The sequence below is a fragment of the Ammodytes marinus genome (genome assembly GCF_949987685.1).
Source record: "Ammodytes marinus genome assembly, chromosome: 8".
In the NCBI taxonomy this organism is placed as follows: domain Eukaryota; kingdom Metazoa; phylum Chordata; class Actinopteri; order Uranoscopiformes; family Ammodytidae; genus Ammodytes; species Ammodytes marinus.
The window spans coordinates 21,560,927-21,588,282 of record NC_137212.1 but is presented as its reverse complement, the minus strand read 5'-3'; the positions used below and the strand labels follow the sequence as shown (position 1 = coordinate 21,588,282).

The window sequence follows — 27,356 nt, the reverse complement described above, 5'->3', positions numbered from 1 at the left end:
ATTGTAAAAGGGCCGTACATATGCAGAGACATTCACCATGAGTTAAGAGCTTTTGTTATCTTATAAATGGTTTATTCCAATTGTATACAGTACAATGAACAAAAGCATAAAACAGGGAGTAAAATGCAACAATTGCAGAATTATTTTGTGACAGCAAAAATGAACTGTAAACAAGTTTTAATAAAATATTTTTATAATGTGTTCCACTGGAATGGCGCTTCAATTAAAAAGGCACAATAAGTGTATGGAGAGCATGATTACGAGTGCCCCTAAAATCAAAAGAAACCCATTCGATCGGCATTTAAAATGCAAAATCAGTCATCATGCAAAGTAATCTAGAGAAGGCTTGAAAGATCCCTGAAAGCATCCATACCAAAAAAGGCCACATTCACATCAGTTCATGAGGTGGCAGTACAGATGTCATGTTTCCCAAGTGCAACCACACCATTCTGTACTTTACTCACGGGTGATTTCCTCTCACGAGAGGGTTAAAAAAAATGGTCATGAGGTTTTCTCCCCAAGGACGTCCAAGGAATAAACAATAATTCTCCCAAAAAAGTCGGCACTATTCTCAAACATTATTCTTACTTTGTCCACAGCGGGGGCCTCCTGTATGGGAAAGCTGTGGGTGTGGAGTTAAGAACGAGATAACCAGGGAAAATAATGGAAAGCATTTCCAGGAAAATATTGTCACATGCTTATTATGAACCACCCTGAACAGTAATAAGGAAACCCACACAAACTTCCTAGAGTAACAGGTACAGCTTCAACTGCTGTAATAACCCTGATGTTACCCGACACAATTAATGCCACATTAGTTCAAGCAGAATAACATACATAGTATTATGTTAACTATCTCTCTAAAAAATAGTTTTTGATGGAATACCAATATGTGTTGTACAGTAGCTAGGTTCAAGTTATATTTAAGACTCCGAAAGGCTTCTTTAAAAAAAAAAGCCCCTCAGATTAAACTAAAGACCAATTTTTGTATAACCAACACTTTAAATCAATTACGACATCAATTACTTCGGGACATCGAAAAACAAAGTGGGCCTGCTTTGTTTCCATTCTCTTTGTTTCCATACCAGGACCCATTAGACAGAGCCTAGGCGGTGTATTCACACTTTTTTTTTCAGCACTCACACAGTACGGACAGGAGGCAGATTGTGACGAGATATTCACTGATTTTGACAAATAGCGATTTGTCCACAAACATTCCCCAGAATTACCCGGTAATTCCTTTAAGGCCTTGTTTTTAGATGAACTTAGCATTTTAAAAAGATATTTTTTTATGAATCTTGCATTTCATACAAAAATAGTTTTATGTAAAATGTAGAGCTATGTTGACAATTACTGGTGAATAATTAGGTGTTGTAGGAAATATAAGGATAGTAATAATTACATTTTGCTTCCTGACATTGTATTTAAAAAAATCTGTTACAACATTGCTCTCTTTTATGCGAAAGAACATGTCAAATGCTGCATTGTTAGACTAAAGGATATCTGAAGAGAGTTGTCGTCCTCTGGATAAAAATCGCTGATTACTTTAAAGTCTCCATCTTTTGGGCAACCTGCAGGAAAGCACAAGTGAAAACTGATAAACCATATGTTGTCACACCTAACATTTCGGCTGCAACAGGAAACAATAAAAAGGGGTAATGTGGTGGATAATTGCATCAGTGAATAATTTGCATTGAGGCATACAGTTAAAAAAAAGCCATCACTGGGTTTTACCTTCAAGCCTGCATGTTTTTGATGTGAAGCCTCCCTGGAACTGGATCTTTAACTCTGACACCCTGACAGACTGGGGGAACTCCATGGACACCCACTGACATTCACCCTACCAAAGACATAACTTTAATAAACACATCATTTGACAAGAGTGACTCCATGTACCTGTGGAGAGTATTTGAGTTTCTTGAATATTTTTGTTAATCTTTATTCCATGCTACATATGTAGGAATTATGAGGCGCTTTTAAGTATGCATTACTTTTTCATGTTTCATTGAACTTTTATTTATACTCGAGATCAATTGAGGGGTGACCCTCATTTGCAATGATGTTGAGTTAAATTTGTTAAAGGATGTGAAGATATTTATTTTAATTTGTTGCTGTAAGTTGTTCTAGGAGTCAGGGGCACTGCAGCTAAAAGCTGTCTTTCCAAGCTCAGACCCGGCTTGTGGAACATAAAGCATGAGCATTTCAGTGGAGCGTTATATAGTGTCTTTCTAAAAATTAAATGCTACTCAACAGAAACATGCAAAGGCCTAAAAAGAAAACGGATATTGGGATGATGGTGAAACAGATTCAGGAACATTAACAGTTAGATTTTGGAGAAAACATTTAGTTTTTTTTGGTTAATACTGAGTTTTAGTGTAATTAAGTATTATAATTTCCTGTTAGAATATAAGTACAACACATTAAAGTATGCTAATTTCTTGTAACTAGAAAAACTGAAAACTATGATAAAGTTTAATTTATTTGCACTATTTTTGTGTTTATTTAATGTAGGCCAAGTGGTTCTTTAGGCTACTTATGTGTTCCTCATTGATTTTTTTTTTATGTTGCATTGTTGAAGGGACCCCGAGACTACATTATTTCTATGCCAACGACTGCTCCCAGATGAAACATTCGTAATATTGAATCTTGAATGAATAGGCAGCTATTAGTATGATGCTAGTCAACACAAGTATGTAGCATGGAATTGTGAGACAGCTGTACTTTTACCTGGTCCGAGTTCCAACAAGTCTCTTCATTGCAGTCGAACATGTACTTCTTTCCATACTGCTTCACATCTCTGTTTAGCACTGAACTCACCCTGGAATTGGAATGACAAAATCCCAGTTTACACTTCCACACGCCATCAGGAGGTGGATATACAGCCAAACATGTGTCATTTACGAGTCTTTTTACGGTGAGATAACACAAAATGGTCGTTCAATCTTAAGAGTCACATCCATTGGCGATGTTTTCATGGATAAACATCATTAAATCACAGTTGTTCTTCACCTGCTTTGAGTTTCTCTGCAAATTAAGGATGAAGCCATGCCGAATGTTTAAACTTCAAATTGCCGTCAAGTGATCTTTTTTACGACAGTGCCGTCCATATGTGGCTGTTTCTCTTCCCGCCGCTAGATGGAAGTCACGTGCTGTCAAACATGTTGAGTGGTACACAAACTGAAGGTAAAGTCTTTCTGTCTTCATCTAAATTCTCGACGGCTCAAAGTTAATGATTGAGAAGTTAAAACGTAAAACTTAATTCGACTATTTTAATATTGTGTGCCCCAATAGCATGGCCATTCAAATTGCACTGCTGCTCCATCGTCTTTGTGGCTGCATGTCCTTCCCAGTCCCACTACACAACACCACACAAAAAGGTCAGGGAGAGGAGAATCGATTAGGACGAGAGGACAGCAAAATTCCCCTCACAAAAGGTGAATCGATCATTTAACCTATTGCAACTTTCAAATGAAACATGCAGAATAATGGAGGAAAGACAGTATTGAAGTAAAACTGCAATGCTATGTTATTTTGTTGATTCACAGCAAATTGGACCTGAGTCGGACATCTGGGTACCATGCGTTGTTAGGCAAAGGTAGGCCCATAAAAGTCATACACGTATGTTTAAGAATCGATGTGTTTTTTTTTCTTTCGCTTTTTTTTTTAAATTTAATAAAAGCCACACTCTAAACTGCAATCCAAATGCCTAATTCATGAGTGCCTTATAGCCCGAGGGTTAGGATTGAATTTGAATTTTAGAGTACGATTTTAAGAAAATAAGTTACAGGTCTTTTATAGATAGGCCCAACATAAGACTTGAACAATTGGGAGATCAAGGAATGTGGAGGGCCTGCTGACTGTGTTTACCATAGGCCCCAAAATGACAAAATCCACTCCAGAATTGGACAATCTGATATCAATTTGATTCAATTCAAGTAAGCTTTATTGGCAGGACCAATAGCGTGATTGTTATACACACACATTACAAATAAAAAATACCGAATCTTGGTCCGAGTTCCAACAAGTCTCTTCATTGCAGTCGAACATTTCTTCTTTTACTTTTTTTCATACTGCTTCACATCTCTGTTTAGAACTGAACTCGCTCTGAAAAATACACTCAACAAAAATATAAACGCAACACTTTTGTTTTTGCTCCCATTTTTCATGAGATGGACTTAAAGATCTAAAATTCATTCCAGATACACAATATTACCATTTCTCTCAAACATTGTTCACAAATCTGTCTAAATGTGTGATAGTGAGCACTTCTGCTTTGCTGAGATAATCCATCCCACCTCACAGGTATGCCACATCAAGATGCTGATCTGACATCATGATTAGTGCACAGGTGTGCCTTAGACTGTCCACAATCAAAGGCCACCCTGAAATGTGCAGTTTTGTCTCACAGCAAAATGCCACAGATGCCACAAGCATTGAGGGAGAGTGCAATTGGCATGCTGACAGCAGGAATGTCAACCAGATCTGTTGCTCGTGCATTGAATGTTAATTTCTCCACCATAAGCCGTCTCCAAAGGCGTTTCAGAGAATATGGCAGTACATCCAACCGGCCTCACAACCGCAGACCACGTGTAACCACACCAGCCCAGGACCTCCACATCCAGCAGGTTCACCTCCAAGATCGTCTGAGACCAGCCACTGAGACAGCTGCTGAAGCAATTGGTTTGCATAACCAAACAATTTCTGCACAAACTGTCAGAAACCGTCTCAGGGAAGCTCAACTGCATGCTCGTCGTCCTCATCGGGGTCTTGACCTGACTCCAGCTCGTCGCCGTAACAGACTTGAGTGGGCAAATGCTCACATTCGATGGCGTCTGGCACGTTGGAGAGGTGTTCTCTTCACGGATGAATCTCGGTTTACATTGTTCAGGGCAGATGGCAGACAGCGTGTGTGGCGTCGTGTGGGTGAGCGCTTTGCTGATGTCAATGTTGTGGATCGAGTGGCCCATGGTGGTGGTGGGGTTATGGTATGGGCAGGCATCTGTTATGGACGAAGAACACAGGTGCATTTTATTGATGGCATTTTGAATGCACAGAGATACCGTGATGAGATCCTGAGGCCCATTGTTGTGCCATACATCCATGAACATCACCTCACGTTTCAGCAAGATAATGCACGGCCCCATGTTGCAAGGATCTGTACACAATTCTTGGAAGCTGAAAATGTCCCAGTTCTTGCATGGCCAGCATACTCACTGGACATGTCACCCATTGAGCATGTTTGGGATGTGCTTGACCGGCGTATACGACAGCGTGCACCACTTCCCACTAATATCCAGCAACTTCGCACAGCCATTGAAGAGGAGTGGACCAACATTCCACAGGCCACAATTGACAATCTGATAAACTCTATGCGAAGAAGATGTGTTGCACTGCATGAGGCAAATGGTGGTCACACCAGATACTGACTGGTTCTGAGTCCCCAGACCCCCAATAAAGCAAAAAAATGCACATTTCAGAGTGGCCTTTTATTGTGGACAGTCTAAGGCACACCTGTGCACTAATCATGATGTCAGATCAGCATCTTGATGTGGCACACCTGTGAGGTGGGATGGATTATCTCAGCAAAGCAGAAGTGCTCACTATCACACATTTAGACAGATTTGTGAACAATGTTTGAGAGAAATGGTAATATTGTGTATCTGGAATGAATTTTAGATCTTTAAGTCCATCTCATGAAAAATGGGAGCAAAAACAAAAGTGTTGCGTTTATATTTTTGTTGAGTGTACATCGACGATACAATATTGCCACGGCAAAACTGTAATAAAAATAAATAAGTATAATAATGTTGATTATTCCAATATAATGATCTCATAACAGGGAGGCAGTAACACAGAAGAGAAAGGGTGTGTGTGTGTGTGTGTGTGTGTGTGTGTGTGTGTGTGTGTGTGTGTGTGTGTGTGTGTGTGTGTGTGTGTGTGTGTGTGTTTGAGGGAGAAAGCGAGAGCGAGCCTATATTTGGCACATGGCCTTTTGTAGATGGAGAACTCCTGCTGAGGTTTTGCCATGGTGCCCCCTCACTGCAGATAATCAATAGGTCTGAAATACAAAATCTGATGAAACCCAGCCTCCGTGAAAATTGCGTAGGGGGCTGGGGAGACAGGATTGTAAGGCTGGGCACACGCACACACACACACACACACACACACACACACACACACACACACACACACACACACACACACACACCCCTTGCCCATTCCACAATCAGCACTGCGCTCACAGAAGCTATGACTTTGTGGCTCCCAACTCCAGTACGATGTTGGTTCATACTTCAGGTTTTACAGTCCCCTGTCAGGAATTAGAGATTGAGTATAAAATGCGATTTAAAGCTGCTATAACATTTGTGCTGCCCCATATCAGTGATTGACTGTGATGTATATCTTTGGGGGAAGGTTGTAGAGTGGTTAATCAACAATTCTGGCTCAGCAATTCATTGGCCAGATTCTCAGATTCAGGCCTGCAGCTATTTTGGACCCCACCAAGCCTAACTAACATAACATGTGAATGATGAGCTGGTGTGGGGGCCCCTACATTGGTGTCTACTGGCTCTATAAAGTTCCAGGGTCTGTTATACCCATGTGGGAAATCATGCAAAGAACACACATGGGCTTGTGTGACCTGAAATGTAGTCCACCTCATAACACACTGTTAAACCACAGCTTGACATATACTTATTTTGTACATATTAAACACATGAAATGTACTGTAGGGGAGAACGGGGTAATTTGTCACACGGGTAGGTTGTCACAATCGTTATATCTCGGAACCAGAAGGCGCTGTCTGTTAAATTTTGGTATGTAAATATCCACAACTGGGATCAGAGGTCCCCTACATAGTCTTCCTTAGAGTTAGACTGCTGCATTTGAGGTGAGAGGACTGTTATTCATGTCAAATTGAAAATATTTAGCTCCTCAGTATTTTTCTTCTAGGCTTTTACACAATAGGTTTATAACAAAACACTTGTTACCCTAAAAAAGTGTGAAGGGTAAGCTATAGTTTAGATTGTTTTTAGCAAGCTAATTAGTTGTCAGATGGTTGTTGGCCTTGATGCTAGCAATAAATTCCAGTTGGGGTTGGTCGTCACATTTTTTGGGGGGTTGGTTGTCACATGTTATCCAAAGGGTGCAGCCAGGAAAGGAACCCAATAACAAAAGAAAATGTCAAGCTGTATCCTCACTGACACCCCAGAGAAGGTGAGAATTGAGCAGGAAAGGCAGCTAGCATGCAAAAGAGAAAAAGGGCAACAAAATCAAAACAACCCAGTGCATCCCAAACTAGACCAGTTGCCAAGGCTACTGCACCCCAGTGCACTCCACCCCAGCTGGGGAAGAAGAAACAGAAGAGAAAGAGAAAGGAGGAGGAATCTTCAACAGATGAAGAGGATAGTTTGTGTTTGGTTTGTATGGAAAAGTTCTCCAGCACCCGTTCAGGGGAGGTAAGGGAGAAGTGTTGTATGTGCAACCAGTGGGCACACAATCTCTGCTTAGTTAGAGTGAGCAGACCCTACATTTGCCATCACTGTACCTCAGATAGTGAATGTGTGTATCCTAGTTGAGTAGGCTATTATTGTTAGACCTATTTGTTTTGTTCTTTATGTTGTTACATACAGTAGGTTGGTCTTAATATGGATTTCCTTTTTGTTAATTCCTTGCTCATTTTGTGTTAAGATGCATAAAGTTAATGTAGGCCTATTTTTCAACTTGACAATGAAATTAAACTTTCAAATGTAGTTCTGCTTTCTTGCCTTCTCTTTAAGATTTTCCCCATAAAGATAACATTGTGACAAACAACCCCATAGTGTGTGACAACCGACCCCTTGATGGGGTTGGTTGACACAATGTGTTTGATGGTAAATTTCTTCTTTATTACAATAAGTTAGAAAAAGTGAGGGGTTCACATTTCAAGCCAACACCTTAAGCTTCAATTGAATGTAGGAATGACTGTTGAAAGATGTTTAGGTGATGAGCAATTCTCACTAGAGTAAAAAGTGTGCATACTTACCCCGGTCTCCCCTATGTGTTAGTGATTAGTGAGTTTAAAGGTGCTGGTGGGGAGGGACATTTCTTTTTACTGATTTTGTTTGACGCAGCCAGTCTCGCTGTCACCTCCTGTTTCCAGTCTTTATGCAAAGCTAAGCCAATTAGCATCTGGCTGTAGCCTTTAATTTAACAGACAGACATGATAGTGGTCTAGATCTCGAAGTGAATAGACGTCTCACGGTCAACTATGTCACAATGAGACATTTCTGGCCTTTCTTGCCAGCAGGCCTTGACAGAGGATTATCTTCACCTCTGACATTGATACAGCTTAAATCCTTATGTTCCCCCCTAGCTGTCTTTGTCACTCTTTCACCACAGCGGTTGCTGTTGCACTCTTGAGTTTTTCTCTCCTCTGTTTCTGAGTTGTGTCCCAAGAGGCAGGATTAGTTGTTAGCACACTAACTTAATGCTTAACCCCAGAATGGCTTGTTGGTCTCACTGCGGTGGCTCACGTATCGCCATGGTAACTTAGGTTGCACATGTAACCTGTGGTTTGTCACATCCAAGTATGTGAAAGTCGAACTCCTCACCAATCAACACTCACACACATAAACTGGCATTGCAGCTTGTGTGAGTGTGTGCTTCCCTAGCTCAGCATACAGATGGATGTGTGCTTATTTCCCTTTTAGTCAATGGTAATGATAAGAATTTAGACTACACTATCTGCTGTTTTAATCCAGCAATCCCCGAGCCTCGGAAACACTTTTGACATATATATTGCTAATTTTTTATTCGTTATGATACCTCTTTTTCAGAGAAGTGGATTAATGTTGAAAATCAATTTCTTTTCTGTATTTCTCTTGTTTGCAATTTCTGTGCAATTACTTAGTCAACAGTGTTATCAAAAGTTAAGATTTGTTTTTGGTTGTTCACAGATACCTAGAGAAAAAAAACACCTATTCCTTGGGAGAGTTAGTAGTTGTGGCAATCTATTAAAACTGGGGTATGTGATTTCTGATTGGTCAAAATTAACATGAGCGGTACACTTTGACCAATCAGAGAGAGGCTCCGATTCTTAAAAAATAAAAAAATAAAAAATCCGATTCTCTGGCTGTTGGGACTGTCCATTCACTTTGGCACCAACGTTGTTGGTGTAGACTAGAGCGTGTCAGGGAGGGACCATAGGGGAGGGACCAAAGAGAACAAGTGGAGCGGTTGAGGTATTTGGATTCAAATCTCTATCCCAACTGCTATTTTCTCCCCAAATTCTCCACCCCAGCTTTAAGATTTACAGTTCATTAAGTGGCATACTGATTGGACTTGCAGTAGTATTTTAGGGTGTAGACCTGACGGAAGGGGTTGTTGCAGGGCTGTACACTTATTTTTTTAGGTGGTAGCACTGGTGCTAGCAAGCAAAAAAATTCAGTAGCACAAAAATAAATTTGGTAGCACACAAAGTAGGCTATGATCGATTTCGCATTTCGCTCTAATTACCTTTGAGCATGTCATCTTGGTCTCATTTGAGATTCTCAATTAATATATCCTAGTGTGTGCAGTAATAATTATAGAAAAATTAATAGGGGTGCACTGATTGCAATTTAGACAAAAGAATCTAACCTGCCAATTGCAATTTTTTGCTGATTCAGAATTATTTCTCCCCGTAAAAATATAAACATAATATCTATATATATACATTTTTTGTATATACATATAATTATTATATTTATAATAATATTTTTTTTTAGAAAATGTCCTTCTGTTAATTAAAACCAAACTTTAAAACATAGCCTATTAAATAAATAAGTATACATATTGGTACAACTTAGGATACATTAAATAGGTTGTTGTGAATGTGTTGGGAGTAGCTTTTCAGTGGCTTATTTACAACTTTGTTTATTGTTGACTGCTCTTTGCAGCTGAATGAGTTGCCTTTCAAGCTAGAGCACTACAGTGCTGTAAAGCGCTAATTTCCTGTTCTTACAGGCTTCAAAATAAAAGTCAACTCACGTTTGGCTAGTAATAGACTTTTAATGTGAAGGTGCACAGGAAATGTTCTGTTTGCACACGCGCTAACTTAACTGCGGTAATGTGCCGTCTCCTTCCGGTTATTACCGTTGGTGAAGTTTTTATACACTAGAATCGCTGCACGAGCACAGATCCCGAGGACACATATCTTTCACCAGCCAAAGTGGAGGGTGGACTCAATAACTTACTCGCCTAAGACCGCATTTGGACAGTGTTAATGTAGAGCCCTCTAAGCAGTGTTGTGCAGCGCTCTTCTGTGTTTCAATAGATATAATATACATTATACACGTATATATGTCTATGCTGTGTTTCAAAGACAGCCTCTCCTCATTAGCACTAGTGCGAGTGTGGACTTGTATTCATCATCGCACGTGATCAATTTCAGTAGCAAATGCGATCAAAACTGTCGCACTGTACAGCCCTGGGTTGTTGGTAAGAAACTTTGACAATTAAAAGAGATGATTGAGATAACCAGCTACAGCCCTGGGTTATCATCTGAAATGGTTATATGGGCGGGTTGACTGTTTTGAGAGGTAAATAAGAAGATGCTAAACAGTCACCATTATCTATTCCAGAGTTTATGAGCTCCGGGTTGTCTTAATGAGATTGTCTTAAAGAGTTGGGTGATTAATGCTTGTGCTAATGTCTCGCAGTGTTCGGGCTTTGGTAGCAGTACAGTACACGGAGCTGTCCCCTTTTGATCCACATGACAAACTGACTGCGCTGACTGTGACATTACTAAACTCTTTTTTTTGTTGTAGTTTGATTAACGAGAAGTCCACGGTGTGAAAAAAGTAAGACTAGTCAATGGTGGTGTATGATGAGGCTGAAAAAAGTTGATCAAAAACCTCTAAAGTTTGGTTGTTGCTCAAATTATATTTGTCATTTTAGAACATATCAGTGGTTTATGATAGCTTTAATGATTTAAAGGTACGAACACACTGCACTCCGCGGCGCGGCGGTTGGCCGCGCGAATCGCAGGTTCCGCGCCGCGTGATCATATTGGGTCATATTGTGTCCGCCGCCCGACCAGAGTAGCCTTCTCCTACTCTGGGGCTCTGGGGATATGCTGGCGCTGGCGCTGGTGCTAACCGGTGCTGAGAGCACCAGTCTGCTGTGCTGATGGTGCTTTACCCAAGCTAACTGGTTCATAAAGCAAAACTGATAGCTGTACACAGCAGGCAACAGACACAGAGGCTATTCACAGAACGTATGGGAGCAAACTGTGACTATTATGTTTTCATCCATCTTAATTTCCTCTGTCAGTCGTCCCGAAGCGAGTGACGTCGGGAGGAGCTCAACGCTGATTGGCTATCACGGCGCGGCCGGCAGCAAAAAGTTCAATATTTTCAACTTCTGCGGCGCGTGAACCGCTCGCCGCCGACTTTCTATGTAAACTCGCCACGCGGCGGTGTGCAGTGTGTTCGCACCTTAACACAGTGGTTCCCAATTGTTTTCTGTCATGCCCCCCCTAGGGGACAGAAATGTTTTCGCGCCCCCCCCCCCCCCCTAAATTGAAATACTATTGAGAACCTGCCAATATGTATTTATTTATCTGTACAACACCACTGTATGAGTTTCTGGTATGAGTATTCTGCATACAATCACCTTATTATCAAATTAGATAACAAAAAAAATTAGCTGAGATAACTTCTGCAGCAAAAAAAATTAAAAGTTCAGTTTATTAGCTCAATTTGTAACATTTAAACAAGACTGCTCAGTCTGTGTGAATCTCAGGACAGAGAAACAATAGCAAATGATTCACTGAGGTTTGCATTTCATTAAAAAAAAATGTAAACTGTAAACATAGGTAGGTGGTGTTTTCTGTGATGCGATAACCAATAATTCATTAATGTTATTATTAGTCTACTTGCTTGATTTATTTTTAAATAGCCTATACAGAGACACTTGGAGACACATGTGGACATTTATTTACTGCAAATCGCGGCCTTTCGCGCGGATATGACCATACACAAGCACACATGACATCTCGCTTGCTAGCACTTACATTTTTTTTTTGTCAGTTGGAAATCAAGGCAGCCCGCGAAACACAAGCCATAGGCTGTATCCTTTGTAAAGATCTTGCAGGTAGAGAATGTTGGAAATAAGAATGACATGATGCTGCTTTGTGGTCATAAATCATTTAGTTTAGGAGGACAGCATTTGGCATTCTTTGGGGTCCAACTAATTGAAATAAAGCAGGAAATGGGCAGAAGTGTGAGGCACATCTGTCGACTGCTGCAGCTATTAACACAGGATCTTGAGTCGGGCGCAGTTTTCTGGCAGCGCCCCTCACTCCTCTCTCCCTGTTCAAATTTTCTGCTCCAGTTTGAGTGAGGTTCTCTAATTAAATCATTAAAAAGCAGAGCAATTGCACAATATGCTCCGCTGCCTTCATTACAAAGCCCAATCACTTGTAATTTATTCACTCAAAATGAGCGAGTGTCGTATTTGATTTGTTGTCAGAAGCTCTGTTTCTCAGCAAGTGTAAAAGGTGGATGTGCATGCCTTCGCAGCTTTAAATGAGTTAGATTGATGAATGACTGGAGGATAATGGAACTCTGGGATTACAAGGTCACAAGCAAATATAGACCACAACATCTCAAATATTGGTTTAAATTATTTAGGACTGGTTTACAAATGCAAGATGTAGCAACATATTACTTGAACTGCCTGAAGACAGTTTATGCTGTAATACAGGTGTATGCTCACTACTATCTTGTATAGGTGAACATGCCATGGAAGAACTGCAATATTTTTGAACCCCTGGGCTTTGCATCCCCTGACTTTGTGCAGCGTTGCGATGGCCTGGATTTATGAAGTGTGGCTGCCTCTACTTCATGCTCCAGCAGTCAGAATCCCTGCTTGCTCATGATGTGGTTGGAGGCCCACAGGACATGCCTCACTCACCCCTCTCAGCCTGCAAAGCTCACTACCACAGCAGCGTGCACCGGCCTCTGATATCTGAGCAAGGAAATAGGCCTGTTGTAATGACTGGAGAACTAGGAGGCACCCATTGGAGACCGCAGTGTAAAGAGAAGCCAGAGCGTATCATTGTATGCGGAGGTCACAGGGATTTGCCAGGAGGAATAGCAGGGGATCTCATGGTTGAAAGAGTTTGACTTGAATGTTGAGGCTCAGGTGATAGTTTTAGACTGGAACAATAGAAGAGAAATGTGTGGGATGAAGCAGAGCTGTCACTTTCTGTTGTTTTTTAGAAGGTGCTGTTTCACAGCAATGACATTTAAAACGATATGAGTCATGCTTAGACATATTCCTTGTTCTTTCACAAATTGCAGTTCATCCCGCTCTAGCTGTCTGGATGAGGAGGAGTAATAATCCTCATACTCTGTATTCCAGTAGGCTGAATGTATGACCACCAACTCCCATCCTCATAATCCCCCTTTCTCTTTCTTCACAGCAACATGAGCAGTCGAGCATCAGGAGCACTGCCCTCCTCTTTCCTGTGCTCTCAAGGTATGAATGCAGTGCACTACATCGTCAGAGATCACTCAACACAGTTTGTCAGTGTTTGTTTTCCATGTAGGACCGGCTGCTATGGGGAAATTGTATTTGATTTTTATAATAATAGCTGTCAGATGAAGCAGCATCTCAGTGGCTGCTTGGTTTTATTAGAATCCAGGTTTACGACAGTGGACTTGTGTTAGCCATAACCTCACATACTGTACATGCCATTTAATAATTCACTAAATGTGGATGGAAAGTGTAGAGAAGAGGTCACAGAAAGAAAAGTGAAAACTATGTTAGAGATAGTGAGTTATAAGAAGAGAGAACACAATACAATACAGAGTAGAGGTGAGGGCTGTTGCCAACTACTGCAAAACCCCTGCAGTTGCGTGCCTTTAGCTGCAGTAACAGTACAGGAGTAACTTACATCTTATAAGAAGGGGAAGTAATGGTGGTTTTTCGTGGATGTTACTGCTACGTAAAAACAAGGCTCAATAATTATTCATGTGAATATGAATACTCTTATAATATTCATGACGTAGACCGTAGTTTTATCTACTTCCATTCTGAATTGATAGCAGGAGCATTACGGTATTCCTATTGCCTACAACTATATTTGTTATTTATCTAATTTAACATAATAGTATAACAGTTAAATTTTAAGGTGCAAATAAGGTAGGCTAAATTATATTTTCATGCATGTTGCAGTTATTTCCACTTAAAATACACAGTGATGTACAAAGTAATGGGCCGGCTTCAGAGTATACCATGGTTTGGAAAAAGTCACAGTCTCATAGCCATTAATACTTGGCTATGAACAAGTAGCCCCCCCCCCCCACCCACATGTTAAAATGACTTGTCAAAGACAGAGAGTGAAGGAATCCCTCAAGTTGTGTACAAAGTAGAGTAACATGCCCCTCCTCCGGTTGGTGCGAGCTGTGTGCACCCTGTGTTTATGATGTCCGAAGAACACCCCCCCGAGCTTTTCCTCCCGTGGAAATAGATAAAGTCGACTGTATGTTAATATTTCTGGAACTAAAATACAGATGGCCACGGCTTGAAGAAGGAAGGTCATCCGACATGCAAAACATGCTTGCGGAGGTAAGGCTGTCTGGAAATGAACGTATGTAACTACGTTAGTGTGTCTAGTATTGGTGAAATATACCGAGGCAGATAGCATGGCAAATTAACTAGCTTACATCAGCTAGTTTCACCCCTAACGTTACTTCACAGAACAGAGAAGTACTCATTTATTGTGAAATTAGTACTTTTACTAATAATAATAAATAATAATAACAGAATCATATTTAAGAATTATTTGAGATTATTTTAGTAGTAGTAATAGTAGGATTATGTGTTTTACATAAGACCAAGTTCATCATGTAATATATTGTTTAAATGGATGTTTCATTCAGTGCAATATACTGTATATTATCATAGCACACCCATTTCTGCAGCATTTCTGAGTTAACTGTCATTACAGATTTAGGTTAAATTTAACCTGTCCGTCTTTATTTTTCTTCTTTTTAGGGCAGCATTAGCTCTAGCAGGAAAGGGGAATCCACGTCAAAAGCTTCAGGTTAACAAACAATTCAACAAACATTGTGGAGCTGCAGGTTTAGCCTGAATTAACGGACTGCATTTATCCCGAATGTATTAAGAATAATGAAACTATTTAACATACATGTTTTCTAATGTTGAAAAATTATCTATTTTTTGTTTACAAATAATTGTTTTCAATGGAAAAAAAGTTTCAAACATTTCAATATAACACATTTTAAAGCTGTAATTGCAATACCGTGAAACCATGATATTTTTGCTTAAGGTTATCATATCATAAGAATCTCAAGCCAGCCCTTGCCTAGATGTATGATGGGCACATAAAAATTCTTAAATATGAAGTTTCCTTGAGGTCGTGTCTTAGCATTGTAGTACTTGCAACAGAGCGAGCTCAGGGATGTGAGCTGGAAGCCTTTCAGACACCTAGTTTAAACATGGCAAAGTTTTTTCACAACCCTTTAAGAAACATGGCACCTCAATTAGGAGCTTTCATTCCCATTATAGTTGGTTGTTTCTTCTTGAATGTGAGACAGCAGCAGCATTAACACCTGCTGCACGCTGGGTCTTTTGTGAGCACGTGTGTTTTTGAGAAACACATATTCGAGCAGGCATGTGGGGGCATGGCAGGAACGTTGCAGCATAACCATACATGGAAAATCCGGATTGATCTAAGTAGATAAATCCCGGAAATTTTAACAAGTGAATCGTGACCGCCTTCCTAGTGTTTAGCGCTCTGCACAGCCACCCCAGACCGTCAGCAGGGAATACGTCTAAATGCATGTAAGTCGTCATTTGACACTTTAGTATGGTTAAACAACACTATAAATCATTATAACAACGTTTATAGGTCATAAAATTTGAAAAAGCACAATAGGTGCTCTTTAAGGAGTGTAAGGTAAGTTGTCATGCTACAGAGCGGTAAGGGGGTGTATATGCGCAGATGTCTCTGTCTGTACGATGATGGGGTTAGATGCACTGTTTGCTTGCACAGACAGCACAGTTTGTGTGTGTGTGTGTGTGTGTGTTGAAGTGTTAAGCTGCTGTCAGATGGGCTGCCTCTTTAATCTGTGCAGACAGTTTTGTAATTGGAGCACTGCACAAGAAGAGTGGGGGCTACAGCACAGTCACCCCAAACACAGTCTGAAAGATGGAGAAATAATAGATGGTGGAGAGTGGGTGTATATACGTGTGTGTGTGGTGATGGAGGCGGGGTTTTGATGTTGAGAGTACAAGGACTGGCGGCAGAAGTACTGGGGCACAGGGTCCTCGGTCCGTCACCGAGGCAACAGCATCATTGTCTGGGTCGATGCACTCGATCCCCTCCTGTTCACCCACTCAATCTGGTCAAAACCAATTGAGCGCCTCTCTGAATAGATTCCAATGGGAGCCTCAAGAGCCTGCACGATTTTCATTTCAATGCATTTCAAACGCATTTCAAACAGTTTCACTTTCACTTCCCTCTCTACGCGGGGCCCCACCATACTGTGGTCCTCCCCTCTGATCCTGGCCTCCTCCCTCGAGTACAGACACTGCACAGGAGATGAACTCAGCAGACAGGTGCCATACTGCTCAGAATGACAAATTTGCCTTTTGGAAATCCGCCTCTGGCTCCATTGTGTTCCCTGAAATTGAGTTAGCCCATCAGCAGACACTCAACAACTCCCTCCTGTCCCCTCCTCCCAGCCCCCACCTCTCTCTCTCCCTCACTCTCTCTGTCTCTGTCAGGTCCTTTAATGTTAAAGCTAGCTGAGGAGAGTGCTTCCATTTGAAAGTGTTTCACTATTGAAGCACATTTAAAATTGGAAGAGCATTGCATATTATACAACCGTTAGGGAGATGTCTGTCATAAAGTTAGTAATAAAAAGTGTTCACGTGCACAAATGGTGTCGGTATAGTCTGACCAAAATAAACAGGTTGGGCTGAAAAAAAAACACAGCAATAAAAGAAAAAACGGCCCCGCCTGTAAAATAATGAAGCCTTAGCCAGTGGCGTGGCGTGGGGATTTTTTTTGTGGAAGCCAAGTGATACAACACCTTTTAATCTACATGTTTATTGGAAGGTGGGGGACGGAAAAGGGTTGGCTACGTCGCAGCTGATATTTAATGTAACTACAAGAGCTATTATAGCGCCTGGTCACTTTACCAGGACTTACACACGCCTGTAATCTGTCCGACACCGCTCGTTCGCTCTCTCTCTCTCTCTCTCTCTCACTCACTCACTCACTCTCTCACTCACACTCCTCCTAATCGTTTTATTAAATTATACATTTTATTATAAATGCACCCCCCCACCCCGACCGGAATGCACAACTAGCCGCTTGATGCCCATTACAGATTCGAATTCATTCACAATATAATTAGGGGACGTTTTAGGCTATTTTAAGTTTCACGTTCACGTGAGACACAACTCACACAATCAGTTGTATGTGCTTGACATACACACATACTTTCTATACATCCTTTTTGTTTAAGAACTAGGCCAGAGCGCCGGGAGAAGGTGTGTATTTTACTATTTTACTATTTGTAGAGGAAGGCCATTAGCTGAAGATTGCCGCTACCAGCTAGCCACTCGGTGCGGACATAGTTCTCCTCACTGAAAGTGCGATAAACTTTCTTTCTCTCCACACGCATTGGCCTGCCGTCAGATTTGATTTTTAATGGCTCCTCAATTGGCAGTTTGGTAAAATAATTTTTTACTAAATACTCAAAATTTCCACAGGGCTGCCAAGTTTCACCAAAAGTTTGGAGTGAGATTTTTTGGCCGAGGGACCCAAAACTGTGTCCTCTCTCCCACCCAAAAATCTTATTAAAATAAACTAATTCATGAATTGCAAAGTCGTAGGACAGGTTTTAATTAAACATTGGGTGTGGACACATTATAAGTGGGGGTCTGGGGGTCCCCTCCCAGAAAATTTTGAGCATTAAACACTTAATTTCCTGCATTCTGGTGAATTTTTATGAAGCAATGTGTGCCTTTTCTGCATTCATTTTTATGTAAAGTAAAAGAGAACATTCACGGTTTCGCTGACACAAATGTTATTGAATAGCATTCAATTCATGTATAGTGCTTTCAAATATCTCCTGTAGCCTATTGTTAAAACATTTGGTTAAACTGTAATAAAGGTAATTATTCTATATCATGTCTACTATTGAGTATGGTATTTTACTAGCAGCATTAGGTTTTATTCAAAGAAAAAAAAATTAGGGAACAGTTCAACACCAATGCAAACTACTAGGCTAAAATAAAACATCTGGGTTACTTGGTCCCTCCCCTTAGGCTACCTTGATTTGTGTTATGAAAAGTGCTATAAATGTGCAATACATATATAGGTTACAGTTCATTACACAGAAGAATAAAAGCATTTTTATTGGCGGATGAGCCATTTGTTACTTTGCAACCCTAATTTTCAAACTAAATTACCAAAAAACAATATACAAAATGATCCAAAGATCTTCTGAATTTACTTGAGTGAAATTGAAGGGTTAATATGTTTGATGCATGCGCGCTCATCGGCCGGCGGGGACACAATTCTTATCAGCGGTAACTTGGCAGGCTATCAACACACACCTCAGAAGAGAAGGTATAGGTAGGGGGCTCGCCTCCCGCTTCGAATGCACAGTGCACATCAAAGCATAACGTTAATGCACGTTCAGAAAGAGGAAGTCACGGCACTCATGTCTGTTAGCTTTTCAAAATAAGTCCCGCAAAACAAATGTTATTTTGGGGATTAATTTCTCCGCGTGAGAAATTTGAGGTGTGGCGTGTGAGAGTGTGAACGGGTTGATTTGCGTGTGTCTCACGGCCAAAGAGTGAGACTTGGCAGCTATGTTTCCACCCTCCATAACTGTTCTTGCTAATATGATAACAATGCAAACATGCTAATCTCCCGCTATTGTTATTGTTTTTAAATTTCAGTGACGTTGATAATGATGCTTTGATTTGATTGGTGTGAAGCCAAGGTCCGAGTGGCTTCCCTTGGCACCCTCATGACACCCTCCTGACCAATCACAGGAGGGCAGTGTCAAGACAATAGCCTCACCTGATTGGTCAATCTTCTTTCTTTTTTTCACTACGGGATGCCAGCTCGGGCTGGCTTCCTCGCGGACATACAGTGTTCAGTATCGTGTTTCGCCGCGTCTTCAGAATGTAACTGTAAAGGGGCGCTGTTTCGCGCATTGTGAAATGCTCAATGAGAGGAGAAAAATGGGGAAGAAATGACAGCAACACAGCACCAAATAATTAACGAAACTGTTAATAAAAATGTTTTTATTGGATGACAACTACAGCCTAAAAAACAGGGAAGCCTGGCTTCCCTTGGCCTCCGGGAGAAAACGCCACTGGCCTTAGCACTGTTCTGTAACTAAAAGGGTATCCCGTAGTCTCTCAAAGCAACCAACTTGTCCGTATATATCTCCAGCAGAGCTGTTGAACAGAAAATCCTGAGACATTATTTATGAGCAGGTCAGGCAGTATAGGGTTATCTGTTAGTCAGCCAACAGAGAGAGGCTCCTTGACTCAAGCCTAATTAACTACTGGGTCAAGAAGCAAAGTGAGTTATCCATCAAAGAGAATTGATTAAGAGATCCATCCATATAAGGTACTTTTGCAATACAAATGGTCGGATATTTGCTGTATCGCACAAGCAGCAAAACTAACCTAGTTACTGGTGTAGTGATTTTTACAGTAGTGCAACAAGGGCAGGAAGGCAGAAACAGAAATCCAAAGGACTGCTCCATTCAGTTAATTGCTTTGGAAAGGACAACTTATTTGCAACTATTTAAAGCGTTGGGTTTCTTCTAGTACACTTGATGTGTGTCTAATAACCAAATAGTGACATGGAAGCATGCATTATAAAATGTATATGGCTATTAGATATAAAAAGGCTTTCTTTATTTTTAAAGACGGTTCAGGTTGTTTAACTGAATTTTGTTGCTGTCATTAGGCAGATTTTACTCTGCTGTTCAGTCTTTTAACACACTAATGCACACATTACTTAAAGATTTTGAAGATACAAATGGCCAAAGTCATAGAATATTCTTGAAGGAATAAAAGTTAATTTCCTAGTTTAGACATGTACAATCAGCTCAGTCACTTACTCTCCATGCCCGGTCGCTCACGTTTTCATCAAGACACATTTTGTGAAATTAACTCAGTCCAGTATTCATAAATGTGCATGTCTGTGTTTATTTGTTAATCATAAAAAGTAGAGATTAAAAAATGTTTTCCTTCTTCCATGCTACATTGTTTAATGCATCAAGAGGCATCTTTATGCTAACTTTAGACAGCAAATGTATATCTTGCCATTTTCAGTTTTGGTCTTAGAATTGTGTTACTCTGTGTGAATACAGCATGTATTTCTTAAGTGAAACTCTAGAGTTACTTATTTTAATAATTGAACACAGTGTTTCTGATTTAAATGTGTGGAATTCAGTTGAAGCCAGTTCCAATCAAGCATGTCAGATATGTGCATGCACACTAGTATGTACATACAGTCTACTAATTGCACTGCATCTCTCCTACATTCACTGTTCTTGCCCAAATCTCAATTGATTGATTTGATGTGATTCTGCTTGTCTCACTAAGTGGTAAACTGTGCTTTGTATTGTTTCTTGTTAGTCAGCTCTTTAAATGAGATTGGAGAAGGGTTTATAAGAGCCACAACAAAAGGGTCTGTTCGGAAAACATAATCTAGATAGAATATGAGTGGAAATGAGCTTTGAGAGAGCAGGGCATTGTTTGTGTGCAGAGAGTCTCATTGCATTGTGTTGAATCCAGATTACTGCGTTTAAAATTCCCTGCCAACATTTTGTTTTGGTGGTTTGGATTTATTTCATACTGTATCTGTGTGCATCTTCTGGGACGTTTATAATAATGTACTTACTTTGCTGTACTAGTAAAGTATTTATGTAAAGTTAATTTTGCATTAATAAGACATTTGACAGTAGAGAGATAAAAGGAAATGAGATGAAAGAGATTGTGAATGACATGCAACATCCTCCTCAGATGGACTCTTAATGGGGGCGGTGCAGTTCATGGCCAGTACCTTCAACCCGTAGGACAATGGGACATACTGTACTATATTCCATGAGGCTATAGTGTACAGCCAAGCTAGCAGGTCTATGAGACTTTGGGCTAAATCCTAACGTCAGCATTCTAACATGCTAATAAAATTCAACATTAGTGCAATCATTGGTATTGTAAGCATGTTAGAATGCAAATGTTTGCTAATTAGCACTATAATAGCTATAAGTGCCATCTCTAAAGCCAGTTATAAAAGAAAACATTTCTTCATAATTAAAGGAGAAGTACCGCTGTGTGTGTTGACTTCAGAATTTGCACTAAAGCCTTTTTGATAATACAAATGAGAGGCTTTAATTAAACGCTGTCCATGCGTTGGAGGTGAATGTAACTTACTCGGCTGAAAACAGAAACTAACGGAGGGGAGCGGCTCACTGTACAGTCCCTTCAGTCCTTTCTTTATATGTCCACGCTTCAGTCGCGCTGTCAGCTTGACGACATGGCTCTATTTGGGCTCGGGACATACAAACAGATCGCGGAAGCCGTTCCCCTAGACAACTTTTAACGGGCAGGATTTTCCCGACTTTCATTTAGCCGTCAAATCAATCAGTTTTTCTGCAGGGCGGCTCACTCGCTCACACTGGTGAGGTCTCCGGGTGATTTTCACCGTCACAACGTTCCACTCGCTGCTTTGCTTGGGCGAGGGCTTTGTGTGAAGGTGATTTAACATCACGGTCATAGACGAATACTATAACTTTATGCTGCATATTTTGCACTGCACTGTTGACCCACACTGGACATTTAATGCGCGCAAATTGCAAAAGTGCTTGCAGCGCTCTCGCAACCACACGTGAACTCGCATCACGGACGTCTCCCATGTCCACAAAAAATCTAATAAAGTAAAACCCCCGATATACTGATTTCTATCGGTATATCGGGGGTCGTCTTGAGCACGAGTTGAGAATCGACACATTGTTCACATCCCTAGTTATTACCAAATCTTTGATACTGGTTACTGTTATGTGGGCATAGGCTAAAGAGATACATCTGCAATATGCTCTTTCATAACAGTTAAGACTGGATTTTCTGGATGTTCTCTTTCAGCGCAGCTCACAAAGAATAATCATGTTGTTAGCTCTATCAGTGTCAATAATCTGCAATTAAACATGTTATTGTCTCAGACAGTATTACCATATACCCCTTCAGCACATTTTCAGAACTGGATTGTATTGTTGTATTGTATCGTCTGGTTTTTTACATTACATGTTCTTCCAGGATGCAGGTGGTGGATGTAAATACAATTATTTGAGAAGTGAATGGGAATGCTCTAGACCAAAGTAATCCATCAATGTCAAGCCGGACTGAGATCTGCTAGTGAAATATGATTTTCTCTCTATCTGTAGAAATAAGTCCTAAACTCAGTAAAATGAAAATAAACTGCTATATTTTCTAGCCATGGCCCATTTACCAGATGGCGGATGTGGATGGTGTGTAAGTTGATAAGAAAAGATGAAGAAATAATTTGATGTTCTTCACACCTACAGGAAGTAGGTATGGCTATGATTGGACCACAGTCAGGCAAAGACATCACAAATGGATCTGAAGGCCCAGGGACTCCATGTTCTTTACCAGATAATACAATTATATAGAGAAAACAAATTTGCAGTTTTAATCTATATGTGATGAGCTTCTTGCTTTAGTTAAGAGAAGCAAGTTTATCTATGTGTTCATATATCTGGCTTGGTAACACTTGAATGGTCTTACTCCAACATAGAAAAAGGGGCTTAAACTGCAATGATAATAGCAGTAGTTGTAACATTTTGTGAAATTCCTGTAGTGCATGAAATTTACATCTGTTTCAAAGAGCACAATAGCAGCTTACTGTCATTCTCTCACTCTCTCTTTAGTGTATATGCTCTGTGTCCTTTTACACTATCAAAAAACACCAACATGCTATAAAAAAGTAACTACCTTGCTGCTGACATTTTATTATATTGATGTTCAATGAACGTTGTCAAATAATTGGAGCTCAGAGGAAAGTAATGGTCTTTTTTTATTTTCTTTTTTTGGCTCATGTCCCTTATCTCTTCTTCACATCACCTCAACCACAGGCCATTTCCCCTCTGCTTATGTGCAACCTGTAAAAATCTTACGAGGGATAGTAACCTGAATGGAGCTCACTTAACTGAGACATAGTGCAAATCGCACTGAAGGGCTATATGTACACTCTAGTGCAGGGGTCTCCAACCTTTTTTAAACTGAGAGCTACTTTGAAAAAATTATAGTGGCCAAGAGCTACTTGCATCAAATCACTTATATTTATTTACATCGCACACATCAACTGAATTAAGCTTTCTGTTTGTCCACGTGTGAAATTGCATACCTGATGCTTATCAAAAATAATTTCCCATCAAAGATCCAAGTAAACATCACTACTTTACACTTCTTTTGGGCCACATTTACATCACTGAAACATCAATGTCTATCACACTTCTAATTGTGACACATATCAGTGTCCCCCCCAGGACATGTCTCAGTCAAGGTGGTCACTGCCCAGGTGTACAGGAGGCGCGGCGCGCCAAACATTTTGGGGGTATTTGGCTCAAAGATGCCAACATGCATTAAAGAAATAGACAACTTTTTCACTGCAGGGGGGTTGAATCTACATTTCAGTTAAGAATTATAAAATATGCAATATTTCTCATTACACTAATAAGAATAATTTAAGGAATCTACAGTAACATTGCAGTCAGGAGACATACAATATGCAATATTTCTCATTACACTACTAACAAAAAAAGTTGATGAAGAAATACTGCCCCGATTTTATGGTTTTAGTTAGGCAAATGTCTTGTGATGTGACTGGTTTCTCCAAAATTGTCCCCTCCTGCTTTGGCAAAGTGGTTCACACCTGCTTTCCCCGAAAGTGTTTATTAAACCCAGCATAGCTATGCGGTGGCATAAATCCCTCCCTAAGAGAGTAGAGGGACAGCTCTATCTGTGAGCCTCTCCCCCTGCGAGCGTCAGAGTCCAGATATTTATTCTCCAATGAGATCATTAGAGGAGGAAGAGCTGAAGGCGACCATATGGACACCGCTGCTGCTGCTCACATTTGTTCATTATTTAAATAAAGACCCCGCTAGCCAGAAACTGTAAGCTCATTTATATGCTTTGACATGAAAGCACATACTGTATGTGGGATGCATGATTGACAGTAAAGTTAGGAAAACACACATATCCATGATATTTATAAATGTATTTTATTAGCATACATTACGTTTAATGTTGAAGTAAAAAGAAATACATGGCAATTTTTCGAACTATGGGTCTACCAATGGGAATGCTTAGACATCAGGGGCCATATTCACAAAACATTTTATCTTAGCGCTGAGAGTACTCCTAAGGAACACTAAAACTTCTTAGTTAAGAGTAATTTCTTAAAACCTATTCAGAAAACTTCTGAGACCAACTTTTACTAAGGAGTGGGAGGAATTCCTAAGCTAAGATAAGAGGGCAGGGTTGACGCTGTTGCTATTAATGATAAGTGACCGTGATTTAACATGAAACCAAGAATATACTGCAGGGTTTCCCACACATTCGTTCACAATTAGCCTACAAAAGTGCCACATAGGTAGCCTGGAAATTCAGGGGCTGTAAGAGTAAATCACAGACAACCATTTCATGGCATTTTGGAGAGATTTAATGCTAGTGAGCTTTACAAAAGGTACCTTAATAGCTGTAAGGGTTTAACGATCTTAGTAAAGCTATATTTAGAAATTATAGACACATTTATTTTTATTATATTTATATAAAAAAGTATGTATTAAAGGTGAAGTAAGCGGTTTATTTATGTTAATAAAAGTGTTAAATCGCTCTTTATTCATACAATGATCACTTACATAATGTGTGTGTTTCATAAAGCCAATCTCTCAGTCAGCTGCTTTGCATGCAATCGGCAAATAAACTTATTGGAGTATCCCGACATTTTTATCCAATCAGAAGAGAGAACGCTACTAACCGACACTCGTCTCACTTATATACAGTATATACACTCCATGGTCTCACTGCCGATGCACGCCAGAGCAACAGATGGGTGAATGTGTATGCGCCTACAAAGTCGGAGCAGGTAAAAATCCTTCCCAATGTCTGTTTTGATGGTTTTTATCATGTTTTATCACACTTATGGATCTGAGATGATGCTAGATGATTTGCTGCTTGAAGACCGCAGTGCATTAATGTGGTGACGTAGGGACAAGCGAGGGGAGCGCTAACTGCAGTAATTGACAGGAAGTTAGCTAAAAGAACCATTCCGCTTACAGCACCTTTAAGTTCCTTTTCCTGAAGTTGCTATGGGTTTACGATGCACTGAAAGTTACTGTTGGTATCACGTTTGGGTTTAATTTGTTACTGGAGTAGGCCTATATGTGGCGCTTCGCAGCATCTCCTCTGTTCCACAGGTCCGCTACTGTATAGTTGCGCGTCTCGCCTTTTTCGTTCTGCATGCACTTTACAATTTCGCCGGCTGTTGTTTTAAATTTCCTGGTTTGTCGCTGTCTAGACTATTGCTGCCTGCATTGTCTGCCATTGAGAGAAATACAGTGAGAGTGCATGGCGTGCAGCTGTTCAATGAGGATATTTTTTCTGATTCAAATCATTGTAACATTTTAAATGAATAGACCTACGTGGCGCTATTGTTGGTTAATTGTGAACGAATGTGTGGGAAACCCTGCAGAATCTTGGTTTCATGTTAAATCAATGTCACTTGTCATTAATTGTATATAAAAATTCTTTACTTTAATACAGCGACACAATATGGATATCTCCCACAGTGTTTTCTATCATAAATTCACTCTTAGCTCTCATTCCCTCTCAGCCAATCACTGTGGGCATAGAAGGTATGAACATGACATCATCCATAGCAACAGGGTCAACACCGCCCTCTAGTCTTAGCTTAGGAGTCCCTCCCATTCCTTTGTAAAAGTTGGTCTTATCAGCTTTGTGAATAGGTTTTAAGAAATTACTCCTTACTAAGAACTTTTAGTGCTTCATAGGAGTACTCTTAGCGCTAAGATAAAATGTTTTGTGAATACGGCCCCAGACCCATATCTAGAACGATAGAGGGTCTGGCCACGATCAATAGACCTTTGCAACTCAAGGGGCGGCACCTACGCCTGCATTTCAAATGCCACTGCACGCATTTGGATAGCACTACGACCAATCAGAGCAATGAACAAGGTGACATATTGAGCCCCGTTCGTTTAGCGAACAGCGGGTTAATTGTTGAATTAAACTTTTGGCGTGGTCGGTCAGCAAAACAGAACATTCCTCTTACTTGCTTATGAACGATTTGAGTGCCGTCCTCCAAATCGCAAAGTGTCGAGGCGAAAGCCGTCTCAAACTCAAACAGCCATCTCAGTTGACTATCACAGCGTCGGCGGCGCACTGTCGTCATCCGGTTACGTCCGCCCCAGAACACCATACATATTTCATAAAGAACGATTTGATTGGTAGCTCAGGATTTCTTGACATATTAAATGAGCTTTTTTTTTATTTTTTTTTATTTTTTTTACATGATGCAGGACAAGACAGGTGAAAGACATAACATTAGGTGAGGGACATGACAATTTAAGTGTTCACATTTAAGACAGAACGGACGAGACAAAAACAAGCAGGAGGCCATTGCATATTTTTACATTGTTGTTGACAGGCTGTGTGTGCGTGTGTGTGTGTGTGTGTGTGTGTGTATATATAAACAACAAAATAATAAATTAAAAATAAAAGATAAATCAGTACTAAGAAATTAATAATCATCATAATAAGAATGTAATGATAAGAATGGCATTTTCGGTTGTTTAAATAGTATTAGTTTCCATTATGGTATTTTAGACTTTTGATCCACAGTTTTGAATGTTGTCATAAGGTAATTAGATAATTGGGAGAGAGATAAATAAAAAAAAATAAAAATGGTTTGCAAAAACAAGCATAGTAAATGATATGAGCAGTTATAAGGGAGACCGTGTTGAAAAATGGCTATCGTTATCCATATTGACAATACTGATAAACAAAAATGATAGAAATAAGAGTCATAATCATAGGTGAATAAGAGCAGAAAAACAAAAAACTAAAAGTTATCTTGTGTTGTTATTGTGTAAAGGGGAAAGGGAGAGAGAAAGGGAATGTTACTGGGTTGATATGTATTTTGTATTGAAGATGTTATTCGTGGTCGGGCGTGTGGTTAGTGAAGACAGAAGAGAAAATATCTAAATATATATGTAGGGGAGAAC

The 27,356-nt window shown here is 40.1% G+C and overlaps 1 protein-coding gene across 1 annotated transcript; it reads right to left on the bottom strand.

The window, feature by feature from the left end:
• Nucleotides 1-490: 490 nt before the first annotated feature.
• nr2c2ap (nuclear receptor 2C2-associated protein) lies at nt 491-3,088 on the bottom strand. Its single transcript, XM_080033055.1, has 5 exons — nt 3,010-3,088; nt 2,728-2,818; nt 1,735-1,840; nt 1,504-1,571; nt 491-624 (listed from the first exon to the last, which is right to left on the bottom strand). Exons 1-5 carry the CDS (start codon nt 3,045-3,047, stop codon nt 502-504), a joined length of 426 nt encoding a protein of 141 aa, XP_079889181.1. The 5' UTR covers nt 3,048-3,088; the 3' UTR covers nt 491-501.
• Between the last annotated feature and the right edge of the window lie 24,268 nt (nt 3,089-27,356).

Excerpts from the sequence above, each read along its gene's own strand:
- nr2c2ap (XM_080033055.1), bottom strand. The coding sequence starts at position 3,047 with ATGGCTTCATCCTTAATTTGCAGAGAAACTCAAAGCAG. Across the intron at positions 1,841-2,727 it reads CTTGTTGGAACTCGGACCAG|GGTGAATGTCAGTGGGTGTC; the intron begins GTAAAAGTACAG and ends TGTCTTTGGTAG. Across the intron at positions 625-1,503 it reads AGGACGACAACTCTCTTCAG|AGCTTTCCCATACAGGAGGC; the intron begins ATATCCTTTAGT and ends CTCCACACCCAC.